This window comes from Ipomoea nil, unplaced genomic scaffold (genome assembly GCF_001879475.1).
Source record: "Ipomoea nil cultivar Tokyo-kokei standard unplaced genomic scaffold, Asagao_1.1 scaffold0415, whole genome shotgun sequence".
NCBI lineage: Eukaryota > Viridiplantae > Streptophyta > Magnoliopsida > Solanales > Convolvulaceae > Ipomoea > Ipomoea nil.
The window spans coordinates 256640-275888 of NW_017616843.1; the positions used below are offsets into that span (position 1 = coordinate 256640).

At 32.8% G+C, this 19249-nt stretch overlaps 2 protein-coding genes across 2 annotated transcripts; both read right to left on the reverse strand.

The window, feature by feature from the left end:
• Positions 1 to 667: 667 nt before the first annotated feature.
• Positions 668 to 2755, reverse strand: LOC109172363 (transcription factor BEE 1-like). The gene is made up of 6 exons (XM_019321558.1): positions 2285 to 2755; positions 1840 to 1959; positions 1685 to 1750; positions 1481 to 1549; positions 1188 to 1265; positions 668 to 1057 (listed from the first exon to the last, which is right to left on the reverse strand). The coding sequence occupies exons 1-6, from the start codon at positions 2648 to 2650 to the stop codon at positions 926 to 928; spliced, it is 831 nt and encodes a 276-aa protein (XP_019177103.1). The 5' UTR covers positions 2651 to 2755; the 3' UTR covers positions 668 to 925.
• A 9523-nt stretch (positions 2756 to 12278) lies between these two features.
• Positions 12279 to 14447, reverse strand: LOC109172364 (40S ribosomal protein S7-like). The gene is made up of 6 exons (XM_019321560.1): positions 14328 to 14447; positions 14163 to 14247; positions 13998 to 14071; positions 13790 to 13913; positions 12744 to 12926; positions 12279 to 12598 (listed from the first exon to the last, which is right to left on the reverse strand). Exons 2-6 carry the CDS (start codon positions 14235 to 14237, stop codon positions 12479 to 12481), a joined length of 576 nt encoding a protein of 191 aa, XP_019177105.1. The 5' UTR covers positions 14238 to 14247; positions 14328 to 14447; the 3' UTR covers positions 12279 to 12478.
• Positions 14448 to 19249: the final 4802 nt, after the last annotated feature.

Here is a 19249-nt window from a genome sequence, read left to right on the forward strand (position 1 = left end):
CAAGAAAAACAACTTGATATGTCTTCTAATATCATCAAAATCTGCATCCATCTCCTACTCTCTATACAGGAACTAATTAAGGTTGTCCGCATGGACTTAGCTAATTAGTTAAGTAAGCAGTATTTTAGAAAAGAAGAACTAATTAAGGTTAAAGTTTGGATATCTCACAATTAAAAATAGCAATAATAATTTGTGATTGATTGATTCACTAACAAGACAGCAAAATAAAATGGTAGAATTGAATGGGGTGTTTTGCTTGGCCATTTTGAAACTTGTTGTCAAAGTCAAAAAATATTTGGTAGTTACTAAATTGTCATTTAGTCACACGGAAGCAAACATCTTTTCTTGTCTCAAATTAATCATCAAAGATGGAACAATACATCTAATCATGTCTCGTTTAATCAACCAAACTATACTTACTTTGCTACATAATTTAATTTTTAAACGTGCTCTTCCAACAGTTTACTTCATTAACGTGTTATATGAATGGACGTGCACATGCTTTCTTGAGTAACCTTTTAATCAAATTTTTTATTCAACGATATGACATACATAATTAAGTGATCTATCATTATGAGTTACTCACGTAACTACGTAAGAAATAGATAATTATTCTAAAAAATATTTTAATTAGCAGATAGTAAGATTGAATGAAAGCTAAGGATAAAATTTATGTATTCAATAATCCAAACTACATGGCAATTAAGACCGAGTTACACTTAGTTTTCTCAACATTTTCAATATCTAAGTACCCTCAACAGGAAGTAAAAAAAAAAAACTAAAGAGTGAGATTATGCACTATGCTAATAATTGGTCATTTATCACTTTGTATGTTGAATTTATTTGCAAGTGTACAATTTTTAGACTGATAAAATCAGAACTTTCAAGAAAAAGGAAAAAAAAAAAAAAAAAAAAAGGATAATCCTCATGAGGTATTGTGTGGCAATGAAGGGTAGCACCCAAAGCTCTGCTGGTCAAAAGGGTTAGAAGTTGAGAGCCCTTCATACCCATCCTTCACTTGCTTCTGCATTTTCATATCTTCATATGCCTTTGCTCTCTGACAAAAATGAAATAAAATAAAGTTAGACTAATCCCGCTGAGTCTTGGTCGGGCCCCGGGCCCCATTTAGGGACAGCTCTCTCGAGGATGATATAGGAAAATTTAATGTAAAATGAGCAAAATTTTACCTGCATTGTTTCTATAATCTCTGTTTCTGAGTTGAAGTCATAATAGGAGCTTGCCTCTGTGAGCTTCATTGATAGAAACTGAAACCCAAAGGAAATATTGTCAAGAAATGACAATAATACTAATTTTTTTTTGTTAACACACATATTGGCTTTTGCAAACTTCTTTTTTTTTTTTTTTTTTTTTGAGTAGATCTAAAATTATTAAAGATAGAACTTAAAACCTATTCTGTGGAGTTTGGAGATCACTGAATTACAAAATTAGTATGGTACAATAGTGTTTTAACTCGACTTACCTCAACTTGATTTTGCAACGATTGAACATAGTTGATTATTTCATCCAACATTACAGCCATGCCCATTGTCTGCAATTTGATTAAGGAGACATTATTAGGATTAGTTTTATATTACCCAAGACAAACAAATTAAATTTATAATAAAATTAATAGGACTATGTAATTACCAACAAAAACATTGAATTATAAAACTATAATATTTACCTTATAGCATCCTGGTACAATATCTTGCAAGCACTTAAGTCTCTCATTGATTTTCCCTCTCCTAACCTGAATTTAAATAAATAAAAATTGTCAAATTTATCTGCAAAAATTATGGGAATAATGGGGGAAAAGAAAACAAAAAGATTTGAACTGACCCTTTCTGCTAAACTGTGACTATCAGTGGCCTGCCCTCTTCTGGCTCTTACATGCACAACTTCCATTGGTTTTGTATCCTCTTCTTCACTGCTTTTCTTTCTCTTTCCTTTTCCTACACTCTGTAACAAAAATAATATATAATCATAAGTAGGTCGATATTAACCATTTAACCACATCCTTCTTACAGCGTCACGCCGAACTCAGCCTTCCAAGCAGTAGTCCCAACAAAATTAAACCATGAATGTTTTTTTTTTTTTTCAGGTCATGAGGTATTTTGAGCATGCCCTAACTGTAGGAGGCACTTTTAAGTCCGTATCATACTCAAATTAATACTCATTCGCACCGGACCAGCCCAATTAAGGGCAAAGTGTTGACCAGATTGGTTTTTCCAAACCATGAATGTTAGTTAGTTCATCATATTATATATATGGCATTCAAACTTACATGTTTTCTCCTAGTTCCAATCTCAGAAACTGCAGGTGAAGAAGAGTTTGCTGAGCAGCTTTCCATGGTGGTGTAATCTGCAGGCTTCATCTTGGTCTCAAGGGCATCATTTTCGGGTAAAATCACGGCCCGGTGGCCCGTTTTCGCTTCATAATGAAGGGAATTGACTGCATATTCTTGTGGAGAAAATTCTGCAGCAGAAGGCACTTGACTGAGAAACTGGTCCTGCTGGGAGAATCCCATTAAGGTGTGGAAATTCGGGCCCGAAAGGTCTCCGAAATTCGGGTTTAGCTCTGGGAATTGGGCAACCTCCATGCTTGGATCCACGTTGAGTAGAGGAAATAGCTGCCTGAAGTGATCTGCCATGAAAGTTTGGTGCAGAGAGTTTCTCAGGAGGGGAAGGGAGGGATGGAGTGGATGATGACTTATTGGTAAGGGTGAGACTGTGAGTGCTTATATAATATATATACAAAGGGGGGCTACAAAAATAATACTACTAAGCATGGAGGGTGTATTATTTTATTATTTGTTTTGATGAAAAGAGCAAAAAAAGTTTTGAGCTTTTTTAGAGGGCCACGTGGCATACTGGTCTTCTGGGGTTTCTGCTCCCTGGCTGGACCCCATCTCAGGAGATATATCCAATAATATTGGACCAGAGTTTAAACCATTGGTTGCCTTTCACCCTCCCATGAGTTACATCATCAAAATAGTTTTTTTTTTTTTTTTTTTAAACATTTCCTTCTTTCTATGCATTACATTTTTCAGCTTATGCTAAATAAATCATAAGCCTTCAGAACTCCTGCCCAAGAGCGTTGGAGGAGGTAAATCGTCAGTAGCTCAATCAGTTGTTTTAGTAGAAGGAAAAATTAATGTTCTTTAGATTTTTTTTTTGAGTAATGTTATTTAGATTTAATTTGTAATGAAATATTCTTTTTAATAATTTTTTATGTGATGTAATTATTTTAAATTTATTAGTGGCTCACAAATTAATTGATTTCACCTTATATTAATTACTAGTTACCACATGTGTGTTGCGTGAATAGTTCAATGCCCAATGCATTTTTTAAATTAGTATTTCAGAATTTATCAAAGTATCATTCGATATCCTAGCGTATATCAATGCAAGATTATCCAAATTTTCATAAAATTAAATATTTCAATTTTCAAGAATGCATAACTATGACCTATGGCATAATTTTTCATAATTAACTGGTGTAATAGCGATTTTAGAGGGAAGCACCCTCATCAAATAATACTCAAGCATAATTTACAACACAAAACCCTATTAATTGGTATGATTCATGCTTCCTCTTGTTGCCACTTCCGTCAGAAATGAATTCTTGATTTAATCTAGTCTCCTGATGTGTTTCACTGCAATTTTAGTGCATTGGCGCAGTGCACCTTCAAAAACAAAATCAAATCCTCCTTCCCCAAAAGAGAGTGATAATAGGCATAATTTCTCATCGGTATTGAATATATATTGTAAATTAGGTGTACCGTTTTATCAATGCACAATGTGTGGTTCTAATTAATTGACCAAAGTTCATATTAAATTTTATATTGTATTTTTTTTTATACACTCTAACATATTCACTTTATATGTTTAACAATTATGTCAATTTTGATTGTGATGGAGTTCGAACCTAAAACTTTCCTTCTTAAAATCAATGAGTAAGTTAAGAATAATAAATAATTAATAAAATATTTCATTACTAAAGTTTACACTGACGGGACACATGGTATTTAAGAAAAGTAAAAGATATAATAGAGGGTAAAGTAGGAAAAATAATTTAAAAAATTCTAAAATCAAAATAATATGAACCATTCATTTCAACAAATAATTACACCAACATTTTTTTAGTTACCGTTAGGGGCATAACTTTATTGGCCCTTATTAGGTTTGTAGATGTAGATGTAAAAGTATTTCAAATACAAAAGATTTAATGAAAGTAAATTGGTTCATGTAAATTTGTTCTATATATAGTAAAATTCTAAAGTGCTGACCCATACACGTGCCAAATGCACCAAGTGCAACAAACCGGGCGTTTGGTTTGAGGAAATTTAAATTCCATTCTCACTTAATTTCCACATAATTTCAAAGGCCACTAAATTCCTTAGTTTTATTGGAAGGAATTGCAATTCCCTCATTTTCATAGAATTAAAATCCCATGCCCCCTTGGGATTTTAATTCCATGGATTTTAGGAAGAAAATGGGATGATGAGACAAAATTACCCTCCCTTTTTTTAACCTAAAATTGATGCCTGACAACAACAGTACAATGAGCATTTTGGACTTTATACTACTTATTCCCTTTCAATTCCTATGTATACCAAACATTGGAATTGAAATTCCCAGTAATTTTATTCATGCAAACCAAACACTGAAATTTAAATTTCCATTTTATTCCCAGTAATTCATCTTTCATGGAATTGCAATTCATTTCCCACGTAATTCCTTCTTTCCAACCAAACGCCCCGTAAAAGTGAATACAAAATATTTTAGAGTTTGCATCGGTGTAATGGGAACATTATCCTTAAAATTTTCTTCATTACATGCCGGATATAAACCCTGAACTTTTAAATTGCACGTAAGAAGTATCGGCACCAACAGGCGCCATAGATTATATAGATACATATATATTAATGTGTGCGTGCATGCTAGAAGATATTCGAATTTGGTATTTATATATATGTTTAGGGGAGAAGTAAGGAGGATTAGGTTTTGAGTCATAATTCATGTACTTTTGTTGGACTTGGCTAAAGCAAGTTTGGTAGTGTTATTGGGATTAAGGGGGCGTTTGGTTCAGGTTATATAACATAACCAAGGGAATGTAACATTCCAAAACTCAGATTCCTATGTTTGGTTCATATTATCTGAGGGAATCTAACATTCCCAAGGAATGTCACATTCCCTCCACATAGGATTTTGAAGGGAATGTGATTCCCTTCAATTTCTTAGGTTATGTAAGATAACCTTGGTTATGTTAGAGATATTATAGTGTGTGTATAAAAGATAAACCTAAACCAAACATGATTATATAACATACACCAATTTTAACCAAACACAGGAATCTAAGATTCCCAGTAATCTAACATTCCCAGCAATCTAACATTCCCTAAGGTAATCTGACATTCCGTGAACCAAACGACCCCTAAAGGTTTAATGGTTAAGGCAATTGTTTGTATAAATTTTAAACAAATAAATTGTAAAGACCATCATTTAATAAAAAATATCATTAAAATATTTGTGGAGAAAAAATGAAAATAATGACCCTTTTCATTTATTTATACCTAATTCAATTAATGATTTAATGGAAGTATACTGGTCCATGTAAATTTGTTCTTTATATATAGTACGTAAAATTCTAAGGTGTTGATCAACACTGGTGTCAAATGCATCAAGTACAACTAAAAGTGAATACAAAACATTTTGGAGTTTATACTCGGGTAATGGGAACATGGTCCTTACAAATGTCCTTCATTGCATCCGATGTACCTTGTGCAAGAAATATTGGTATCAATCAACACCATAGATTATATATATATAGATACATATACAATTATTTGTATAAATTTTAAAGATTTATACAAACAAATAAATTGTAAAAATCATCATTTAATAAAAAACATAATTAAAATATTTATGGAGAAAAATGAAAATAATGATCCTTTTCATTTACATATGCCTAATTCAATTAATAATAAATATTTACTCAAAGTGTTTACTTTAATTTTGAGATGTATATAATTAAAAGATTCTATTAAATAAAATGATTTAAAAAAAAAAAAAGTGAATAAAGAGTTTGATTTGACTTTGAAATAATAAAAGTTATTACTAGGAATATAAGACCAAACTAAGGGGATTATAATGTTTTGGTTGGAAAAAATTAAGGCTTGAACATGAAGCTAAGAAAGAGTGATGGTGAAGTGTAGACAAAAGCATGAGCAGGTTGTGTTTGGTGGGCAGTTGTTTTTGCAAGTACTATACACTCTCCATTCTCAAGCCAATCCCATCCTAACCTTAGTATGGTGCAATTCTGCAGATCAAATCAGATCCCACCCTGCCCACACATGGTTAGGTTTTGAGTTCAAATCCAAGATAGCTATTGTGTAATATATATATATATATATATATATATATATATATATATATATATATATATATATATATATATATATATAATTAAGTTCTTGTGCGGTGATTAATGTGTGTGAGTATTATACTTAAGGTGCATGAGTTTTGTGCTTAAGGTGCGTGAGTTATGTGCTTAATGTGCGTGAGATTTGGGTTCTTTTTGTGTTCTTAATGTGAGTAGTTGTTGAAACTTAAGGTGTATGAGTTTTGTGTTTAAGGTGCGTGAGTTTTGTACTTAATGTGTGTGAGATTAGTGTTCATAAGGTGTTTTGTTTGTGTGTTTAATGTGTGTGTTGTCCCCACCAAAAAAAATGTGCGTGTGTTGTGTACTTAAAGTGCGTCAGTTTAATGCTTAATTTGCGTCCAACCGCACAACCGCGCGGGAAGCCATATGATCCTTTCCATATATATATATATATATAGGATCCGGATCAGGTAAGGACCTAATCTTATGTGAGGACGTGCGGACTAATCTTGTGCGTTTGTATTTTTATTTGGATGACCCAGATTTGAGTTCTTGAGATGACATGGATTGATCTTTTTTGTTAAAGTGGGTAGTAGTGTCTTTTTCTATTTTTTTAAAGTGTGAACGCATGTGTAATCCTTGGCCAAATTGGTTTCCTATTTTCTTGGATCATCTCCGTTGCAATTTGGAGCCGCGATTTCTTCATCATTGATTGAGTGTTCGCCCATGCAAACTAATTAGCATTTTTTATTTTTTTCGCTCGTTCTTTTGAGTATAATATTGTCTATATTTGGATTGTCGTGTATATGTATAAATGCGTGGGTAGTAAGATTGTGCATTCGTGTGTGCTGATTGTGCAACCTAGTGTTGTAAGTTGTGTACTATAGGCTATAGAGTTGTGTATTATAGCACATAGTTTAGTGCATCGTAGGACATTGGGATGTCCACTGAATGATTTTTGGCGGGGTTTGAATGCACAACAATAAATTTATCGATGCACAACACTCAGTATAGGAATGCACAACACTCAGTATAGGAATGCACAACACTTTGTATAGGAATGCACATCTTTTAATAAGAATGATTTACCCTAAATTTATATATTTTAATATTTTAAAGGGATTTGTTTTCTTAATCCGTGTGATTTGTTCCTTTTAATCTCAGTCATACATCATTCTGATTTAATGGTCTAGATTAGTCCTCACGTCCTCACCTAAGATTAGGTCCTCACCTGATCCGGACCCTATATATATATATATATATATATATATATATATATATATATATATATATATATATATATATATATATATATATATATATATATATATATATATATATAGAGAGAGAGAGAGAGAGAGACACACACACACACACACACACATACACACATTCAGGTGAGAACATGCCTACTTCTTCAGTAATGCACGATAAGTTCTAAAATTATAATTCAATTATAATTTTAGATTGAGGAAATTTCCAAAATGGTCATCCGACTATGGTCCTTTCTCAAATTGATCCTATGACTTTTAATTGAAACCAAATTGGTCCTCCAACTATTAGATTTTAAACTAAATCGGTCCTCCGTTAGTTGGGTGTGAACTTGGCGTCGAATTAAAGGGCACTTTTCCAGCACTTTGCCCCTTAATTGGGCCGCCCTAGTGCGAACGGAGATTAGTCTGAGTATGGTACGAGCTTAAAGGTGGCGCTTACAGTTAGGGTCTGCTCATGAAACTTCGTGGTTTGACAAATATATATATATATATATATATATATATATATATATATATATATATATATATATATATATATATATATATTATTTGCGACTAGCTATTTTATTGATTTTTTAATCAAGATCCCTATCATCAAAAGTTGGAACTACTTGCGAAGATGAAGAATTGAAAATGAATGAGGATTTTTCATTTAAATTTCTTTGAATTATAAATTAATTATTTGTAATTTTTTTAGAACTGGATATTTAGTTGGGTTTATTTTAATGGGATGCTTGAAAAAAAATGTGATTTTGATTTTTGAATATTTGAAATCTTTTATTATAACTTATTGTGTTTTTTTAAACTTAACATTCGACATTCGATCCGCATCTAATCCACCGAATTTGCCATTAGTGAATCGGAATGGATTGGATTCACACCCCTAGCAAATGCAGATGCGAATGAAAATTTTCAAATCCATCTTTAATGGATTGGATGTGAATTCATCCTAAATCCCCCTCCATGCCCACCCCTAAATGTCCTAATATCTATATCTTGTTCATAAAATTAATCTTTATATTTTGTGAAATTATGTTGGTTGAAGTTTCATCTTCAGTTTCCTTTCTTTTCTATAAAAAGGAATACAAAAATGTTTTTGAACGCAAGAAAATAATAAATTTTGCAAAAAAAAAAAAAAAAAAAAAAAAAGGAGAAGGCGAGTTTTTAACTTGAATGCCCATGCTTCAATTCTTGTGTATTTGATCCAAAATGAGGTTTAATAGTTCTTACAAGAGCTAATATTGTTAAATTATAATGTGAACACAAATGGTGTTGGTATAATAAATTATACTAATGACTTATATTTTGTACAAGCTTTCTTTCTTGTATTTTTATAAATACCTTTTAATTTTCGCTTTTAGTTCAGATCTTTTGAGTGTTCAATTACTTAATGCAATGTGAATGTTTTGTTAGAATATAGTATAATGAGTCGATACAAAATCATGAAAATAACATTTAAATATCAATTATGAAACTACAATAATTCAATATTTATTTTGATTATGCAATTTAATTGCCATTTTTTTCTCTGTTGGTATTTTTTTAATGAGTTAATTCCAGCAATGGTCTTCCGACTATATTGATTTTCCACCATTGGTCCTTAGCTTTTAATTTGAACAATTTAGACATTTGACTTTTAGATTCTTTCCAATATTAGTCCTTCCGTCAAATGAAGGTTAAGTGGATGCTAGTTTGAGAGGTAAAATAGTCATTTCACTTGCTTAGTTCAAATAGTCCTTCCGTCAATTATATGCGACACTCTTCCCGGTTGCAAACAAGTCCAATCCGCCGGCAATCTTCAACATCCATGGAAGTTACAGAGAAGAAGATGATGAGCATAATAATAGAGTGAGTGATTGGAGGGCTCCTGGTAAGCTGGTTTCTTCCCAGTTGAACCACGACGATCCTAATGATGATCAGAAGAGATACAACGGCGGGGCGGCGAGCCGAGATTGAAAAATCAGAAGAGAAGAACACTGTGCGGTGAAGAAAACCGCAGGAGCAAAACTCTCGTTCCTGTATGATATGTTCTGTTTGCGAAGGTATTTGTGTGAAATGTGAAGACCATAGCAGCAAATTTTTATTGGATGACAAAAAATTGAACTTGGAACTTTTGGAATTACCCAGAGTGTACTAATTTATTTCAATGAAAAATGCATGCATGTAGGGGTGGAATCAAATGCTGTAATGCCCTACCTTCATTAAACTAAAATAGAACTAGGATGTTTAGGATCTTACTTTCCATCTCTGAGGAATCATGGATCTACTCAGAATCTACATGTAAGAAATCAAGAGTTATGATAACCATCTGTCAACTTGTTTATTGTGGATGAAAGAAACCATGCAACATGTAGTGTAGTTGGTGATCATTCTGGAGCTTCTTCAACTTTAGACCAGCATGGAAAGCCTGGGCTTCAGCTTGCAAGATGAGCAGAAGAAACACTGGAAATATTCGCCTTCTCCATCTTCATCCTCTGTGTCCTTGATACCAACCCAGCGGAGACGAGTGTTTTGCTCCGGCGGTTTTCTTCACCGCATGCAGTGTTCTTCTCTTCTGATTTTTCAATCTCGGCTCGCCGCCGCCCTTGTATCTCTTCTGATCATCATTAGGATCCTCATGGTTCAACTGGGAAGCAACCATCTTATCATCACTCACTCATCATCTTCTTCTCTGTTGTAACTTCCATGGACGTTGAGGATTGCCCGCAGATTGGACTTGTTTGCAACCGGAAAGAATGTCGCATATACAGGAAAGGGATAATTATAAACTAAGCAAGTGAAATGACTATTTTACCCCTCAAACTAACATCCACTTAACCTTCATTTGACGGAAGGACTAATATTGGAAAGAAATCTTCATTTGACGGAAGGACTAATATTGGAAAGAATTCGAAAGTCAAGTGTCTAAATTGTCCAAATTAAAAGTTAAGGATCAATTGTGGAAAATCAACATAGTCGGAGAACCATTGTTGGAATTAACTCTTTTTTTTTTATTGTACAACACGCATTATTTCACTAGTATAGTAATTGTTACAAATTTTTACCAATAGTTACAACCATACATTCATAGTTTCATATTCAAAATTACATTTGAGAAGGTTACAATTTTGAATTAAAATCATAGAAAATTACATTTGAGAAGGTTAAAAATTTGAATTAAAATCATAGAAAATGAAAGATTTCATATTTCTTCAAAAGTTAAAAGCTTTTCCTCTATTCAATTTGAAATCCTCTAATGACTGTTGCTCAATAGAGAATAACCAATTATTGTTGCTCATCTTAGCAAATAGAATAAAGAAGACAATGATAAAGAAATAACTTAAAGAAAAAAACATGACAATAATAGTATACCCATTCAACAAAATCACCAAAACAATTCAATTCAATGAATTAACAATACACATGCTCCAATGGTCCCATGTAAAAGTTTGGGGGGAAAAGAAACACAAATTTAATGCATAAATGTAATTTGTATTTGTATTTTACAATGGACCATATACCATGTGTTGAAGTTTCAAGTACTCAATTTTTGTCTCAAAGCCAATACCCACGTACTATGCTTCCTTCAATATAGGAAGGTACTTGTTCTTCATCATGAAATTAGTATAATGTATTGCTTCAAGCTAGGGCACGTGGAGAATGAAATTAGATCCACTTTTAGGATCTCAATTAATCAACACTTTCACATTTATTTTCATTATATCAATTCAAGTCTATAAATGTTAATTTTATGTGATGATTCAACATGATCCAAAAAATTAAGTCTTCTTCAATAGTGTTAATTCAAATTCACTATATTTGGATAGCAATATGATTGGTAATTATTTTGGTAATATGTTTTCCTTTCAACTTATATATATAATGAATAAGGTCCAAATTGAAACGAAAAAAAAAAATGCAATTAAAACAATGAACACCCCAAATATATACAATTTCACCTACTTGCAGGTTAACACTCATTTAACCCAATTACTTACGTGAATGGTGAATTGACATTTTTCAATAATTTTTAATTACAAAAAAAAAAAAAAAAAACTAAAAAAAAAAATCTTATTGAAAATATTAATAATCAAGGACTATAAATGTGATACAAATTAAATAATCATGCACCTAATTTAAAAACATTAATAGTTATGGACCAAATCTAAACATGTTCAATAGTCAATTGACCGAAAGTGCTATTTTTTCAAATAATAATAATAATAAGTAAAGACGACAAATTCAAAATATAACTTGGAGAGAAGACACACTTAAGAAAGAAGAGAAAAGAAAAAAAAAAAATTAAGACCAACTCACAATCCCCATAAGCCAAACAAAATGGATGGAAACCTATTATCAAGTGAAATTGCATACATTTCAAGTATTGTACTTTTTATTGTTCAGTAGCCTTAATACACTTTCAAGTTAAGTTCAGTGGTCAATTTGGACCAACTTATAATAACCACCTCAATTATCCTCCAACACTATTTTGACTGGCTTAATTCAGTATAAAGAAATTGGTGGGTATCCATCGAATACAAGACAACTTGGTTGGATAAAGCAAACATTCATCTTAGAAACAAATAGGGTAAATTTAAAACAACATGCATGCAGGCTTAAATACAAATAAAGTATAGAACCTAAACATTAAAAGGGGCTGTGTTAATTCACACACTATAGCAAGCAAATAATTAATTAAGTCACAGAAGTTTCAGAAAAGACTTCAAGAGTAATCTGCATTCTAAACCAACAAAAATGCCATCAAATGTCAAAATTTTGAAGGATAAAAACATTAATTTCAAGTCTCAACAGACATAAACAACAATAAGCCGGGCATACTCTTAAGCTTCTGTTAATGGGTACTCAAAGACGACATCTTTTCCTGCAAGTTTCCTGTAAACAGCAGAATATGTCTCTAGCTTGTATTCAGTGTCATTCTTCTGCTTTGGGTCAAGGAAGACCTGCATTCATGCAATTAAAGTGAGAATCACTAACACATAATAATGAAATTAATACTTTCTTATCATATTACTCAACCACAGCCATCTTAACAAACATTAGAGGGGAAAATAATTTAATATATTGATCATTTGTTTTAATATTCACCTTCATTATCTTGGACCCATCAAGGCGGTATCGGACTCGCTTCCCAACAATCTCAGCTGGAACAACAATGTCCTCCAACATGGCTTCATGGACAGCAGTAAGTGTTCTGCTGCGAGGACGCTGAACGGCAGACCCTCTCTTTGGGGGCCTAGCTATCCTCCTAGTGGCAATCAGAACAACATCCTGACAGCAATATTATAAAGAGAAGAAATAACAACAAAAATATCAGATATAAGAATGAAACCATTCTGATACTTAAGCAACATACAAATATCATTCTGATGCATAGATATGAGCATAATGAATGACATCTAGTACATTTGGAAAAAATACAAGGAAGATGCAAGCTCAGATTAATGTTTAACAAATAAATTCCCTGACCTACAAAAGGTCTCATAATGAGCTGGGATAAACATTTGTCATCATTGCTCAACTCCATCACATGCATGCAGTGTTAAACACAAATTCCAATTTTCATCTGTATGTGTTGATGCAAAATAGCTGAAGCACACAACTAAGGAACTTACAGTAAAATGAAAAATATATAAGATAGAATGCATATGGTGTTCTTTTTCAATTGATGAGTTGAAATGGATGATCAATCAGAACCATAAAGAGTACAAGATAATGGCCACATTTCTAACTGATCAGTACCATATTATCATACACATTCCTCATGCCCAATCCAGGAAATAGTGGCCAAGTAATTTCTTTGGGGCTTAGAACTAAGAACATTAAACTCTCTAGGCTTAGTATCTAACGCAATACCACCAATTGATGACTCCCCATTTGGAATCAATTAACATTACACTCCATACCAAATCACCATAATCATCAAGACTTGTGCTTCAACAACTTTATATGTAATATTACTCAACAACTCCCTCTAATGCCAAAATAAAAAAGGTTCTATGAATATTGCTAATTAATGGAATGCCAGTCCCCAAGTGTTTAGAATGTAAGAATATCCACAAGTAGCATCACTGCATCAATGGCATACACAAAACAATCACATCCAAGAATTAAAAAAGATAATATAGAAATACCTTTCCACTGAATTTCTTCTCAAGCTCTCTCACAAGCCTAACATGAATCTTGCGGAAAGCTTTTCTTAGCCTATAAGGCACGTGAACAACAACAGCTTTCCTGTTTCCAGCGACATCAATTTGCCTGCATAAAACCAATGAAATACAAAAGTCAACAATCGAAAACAAAACCAACTAATATCACTAAGCACTCCACAACGGCACTTACACAGCAGAATTAATGTACAGGTCCTTCAAGTCACTCTTGAGCTCTTGATTGGTGTTTTCCAAATCGAAAAACGCCTGTGGAGACAACAAAATTCCAAAACCGATTTACAAATGCAAATGAATAAACAGAAAGCATGCAGTTCACCAGTGTCGGAAATGAGAAAACCTGCGCAACAGACTCCTCGAACTCAGTTGGCTCAGCGTCCTTGTCCTTGCGGATTTTTGCAGCAGAAGAATACATCTTCACAGATCTGAACTCAGAGAATTACGGCTAATGAACGAGAGGCCAATCGATTGAGCAATAAGATAGAGATAACAGAGTAGAAAGTACCTGTGATTGAGCGCCGAAGAGCGAGCAGCTGCAGATCTCTCTTGGCTCTGTTCTGCCTCTAGTTACTATGAGAACCCTAGGGTTTTGGAGATTCATATATGGGCACAGAGAATAGGTTAAATAGTTGGACTAGGCCCTCAGGTTTTGTTTATATGAGTCAAGTATATTAGTGGTGGAATAAAAGAGGCCCAATATTGCTCTATATTAGGCTTAAGCTAGACGGGCCAAAACAAGTGTGCTAAAGCCTAGCCTCGATTTCCCAGTCGTTATATTATAGACCGCGGTGCATGTGCACCGCGGTCAAAAACGACGCCGTTTCTTTAAGTAAAGAAACGGCCCGCCGTTAGAGTTAACGGAGTCCGTTTGTTTGGTATATTAAACATCAACTGACACTACAGTATATTCAAACCGACACTGCAGTTATATCAAAATGATACTGTAGTTATAGTGAAATGAAACTGCAGTGTATATAAACTGAAACTGAATAACATTTCACATATTTGAGTGTATATTGTACAATGAAGCTGTAATTATATCAAAATGATCATGTAGTTGTATTTTAATGAAACTATAGTGTATATAAAATAAAATTAAATAACATTTTCACATATTTGAGTCTATAAATATCGAATGAAACTATAGTTATATCGAAATGAAACTGTAGTTCTGTTCAACTGAAACTGCAGTGTATACAAAATGACACTGAATAACAGAGTTATTTTTTGCAAAAGGGTGCGAAACGGCGGAAATAAACACTGTTAATTTTCATTTAAAAAAAAAAGACGCGCGGTGCATAATATAATTTGCCCGATTTCCTATGAGTTCTAGGGCAAATTATGTTGTGCATCGGTATGCACCAAGCATGGTGCATACTGATGCAAAAACGACGTCGTTTTAATAAAACGCGCGTCTCCTGTAAAAAAAAAAAATCAAGTTCAAAACTATAATTCCATAATCGATGAACTATAATTCCATAATCGATGAACTATATTTCCATAATTGATGAACCATAATTTCATAATCTAATCTATGAACTAAAAATTTCAGAATTATTGAACTATAGTTCCATAATCGATGAACTATAGTTCCATAATCGATGAACTATAATTCCATAATCCATGAACTAAAATTCCATAATGAATGAACAAAATAATGTTGTTACTAGGAATCGAACCTGAATTTTTAAAATGGAAGACGCGCGTTTTTAATAAAACGACGTCGTTTTTGCATCTGTATGCACCATGCATGGTGCATACAGATGCACAGCATAACTATTCGAGTTCTAGTGTTCTACTATGGCAAATTATGCTGTGCATCCGTATGCACCATGTATGGTGCATACGGATGCAAAAACGACGTCATTTTAATAAAACGCGCATCTCCCCTTAAAAAAAAAAAATCAGGTTCGATTCCCAGCAACAACATATGAACTAAAATTCCATAATCGATGAACTATAATTCCATAATCGATGAACTATAATTCTATAATCTAATCTATGAACAAAAAATTTCAGAATGAATGAACTAAAATTCCATAATCTATAAACTAAAATTTCAGAATCGATGAACTACAATTCCATAATCGATGAACTATAATTCCATAATCAATGAACTATAATTCCATAATCTATGAACTAAAATTCTAGAATGAATGAACAATATAATGTTGTTGTTGGGAATTGAACCTGAATTTTTTTTAAAGGGGAGACACGCGTTTTTTAATAAAACGACGTCGTTTTGGCATTCGTATGCACCATGCATGGTGCATACGGATGCACAGCATAACGATTGGTTCTACTATGGGGACTCCTAAATTCGACAAATTATGCCCTGGAAACGTGTTCACCATTCATGGTGAACACAAGTCCAAACAGCGTCGTTTTTATGCGAAAAAAAAAAAATTAGTTAACGTGCTGATTACGGCGCGCGTTTGGTCAAATTATGAATTTTCTGTTATGAGATTATGAATGTAATGTAAATTCATAATCTCATAACAGAAAATTCATAATCGCATAAAAGTAAAACATTTATTAAATTATGAATTTTCTGTTATGAGATTATGAATTTACATTTATGTAATTATGAATTTTCTGTAAATTCATAATCTGAAAATTCATAATCTCATAACTGCACATTCATAAATCCATGCCTGCACATTCATAATTTATGAATGTTGAAGAAGCTTGCGCTACAGAGGAGCAGTCATGGTTTCGGACGGGAATGTGTAGGCATGGTTCCAAAGAGAATGTGCAGGCATGGATTCATAATTTATGAATGTTCGAAATCATTGCTCACCTCAAATTAAAGTGAAACCGCGAAATGTGAAAATGAAGAAGAAAAGTCACGCGATTAATTAAGGAAAAAAAAAAAAGATAACAGTGTACTAACACCGTTGGGACCGTGTTCACCATGGATGGTGAACACGGTTCCATGGCATAACGATTGCATAAATTCTACTCCATCAATTATACTTCTTGATGTGGCAAATTATACCATGCACTAGGGCGCACAATGCATTGTACCTTTTCGCGTGTCCGTTGTTAACTTCTTGAAAATAAAAAATTCATGTTTCGAATGTACAAAACTGTATAATAGAATACACAGAATTTTATACCTGAAAACACAGAATTTATAACTAAATACACATAATCTTTTTTAAAATGATCACATAATCTAACATAATACATAATATACATAAACTCTTAACATAATACACCTAAACTCTTAACTCTTTAAAAAAGATCCATGTTTCGAATGTACAAAATTATATAATAGAATGCACAGAATTTTATACCCGGAAACACATAATTTTATAACTGAAAATTCTCATGTTTCGAATGTACAGAATTATAATAGAATGCATAAAATTTTATACCTGAAATTTACAAAACGACGTCGTTTTGGGAGGCGCGGGGCGCGCATTGATATGTGCGCCATGGTGTACGGTATAACAATTGTCCTGATGTGGCAAGCATGAATAGGACAATTTTTCTTGTGGGTCTAGAAAAAGTTGTCTACATTCCAGATTTGTGAGATGGAGTAAAAGTTGAGAGTAAAATTTGTGAATACAAGTAGTATTTTTTGTTTCTTATTATCTATTGACTTGCTTTGATTCTTTTGAACACGGGTTCCGCGTTTGTTAGACTGGAGCTAAGGGTGTTAGTGAACAGAACTTTGAATAAACTACTCGTATTTGTGTTTGATAAGCGTTTGTTTATGTTCGTTTATTAAGGTAAACGAACATAAATAAACAAATATAGTCTGAATAGTTGTAAGCTCGTTTGTTAAGAGCTCATCAACAAATACGTTTGTGCTCGTTTAATAACGTTCATGAACAAGCAGTTAAGAATATATATATATATATATAATATTAGGTTATGGTGCGGTTGGCAGCCCAGGTGCAATTGGGCGGTTAAATTTGAGCCATTGATCTTGCTTAAATCAACGTTCAAGATTACCAAAATTTTTTTTAAAAAAATGCGGTGGCAATTTGGTAATTTTTGCATCTAAGTAAATTTAAGGTGCTTGAGTTTGAGCTTAATGTGCGTGAGTTTTGTGCTTAATGTGCGTGTGATTTGTGCTTAAGGTGCGTGAGATTTGTGCTTAAGGTGTGTGAGTTGTGTGCTTAATGTGAGTAGTTGTTGAAACTTAAGGTGCGTTATGTTTGTGCTTAAGGTGGGTGGAGTTTGTGCTTAAGGTGCGTGGAGTTTGTGTTTAATGTGAGTAGTTGTGTGAAACTTAATATGTATGAGTTTTGCGCTTAAGGTGCGTGTGTTGTGTGCTTAAGGTGCGTGATTCGCATGCTTAAGGTGTCAGTGTTATAAACTAAGATGTGTGAAGTTAATACTTAATGTGTGCCATTTTAATGCTTAAGGTGCGTCCAACCGCACAATAAGCCATTCCCGCACCTGAACCCTTACTTATATATATATATATATATATATATATATATATATATATATATATATATATATATATATATATATATATATATATATATATATATATATATATATATATATATATATATATAGTCAGGTTCCTGTGAGAACAAGTCTTCCCGTGCGGTCAGTGCGACATACACCATTAGGTATACATAAATGCACCACACAGTGTTCGAAAATACACCATTATGTGTGGTGTAATTTTTTTTTTTTTGTGTGGTGCATTTTTGACATTTCATTCTGGTGTATTCTCGAACACTGTATGGTGCATTTATGCATACCTAATGGTGTATGTCGCACTGACCGCACGGGAAGACCTGTTCTCACAGAAACCAAAATCTATATATATATATATATATATATATATATATATATATATATATATATATATATATATATATATATATATATATATATATATATATATATATATATATATATTCTTGTTCACAAACGAATTGTGATCATAAACATGAGCTTGTGTTTGGTTTTTAAACGTTCATAAACGTGTCCACGAATGTGAACGAACATGTTTGTTCACTGATGAACGCTTAACAAACGAACACGAATAGGATTTTCAAAAACCTTAACAAACAACACGAACACGAACACTCCAAAAATCTTAACAAACAAACCCAAACAACCTTCGTTCGTTAATGTTCAGTTCGTTAACAGCCCTAACTAGAGCAAAAAATGTAGCAGAAAATTAGCTAATGAAGAATGAAAAAAATTTGATGGATCAAGTAATCAACTCTGCCTTGTGACCCATAGCTAACCGACTCAAACCAATGGACAAAAATTCAAACTTATGATCTAGTGATTACAAGTGTAGATCTCGTGCCATATTGATTAGGGTTACCCCGACTATGGCTATCTTAATGGTTAAAATTTTAATAGGCATTTAAGCATAGGAATATGCAATAATCAGTTTTCTGGATATTGGTTTTAAAGTTTTAAAAATATATACATTGATTTTTT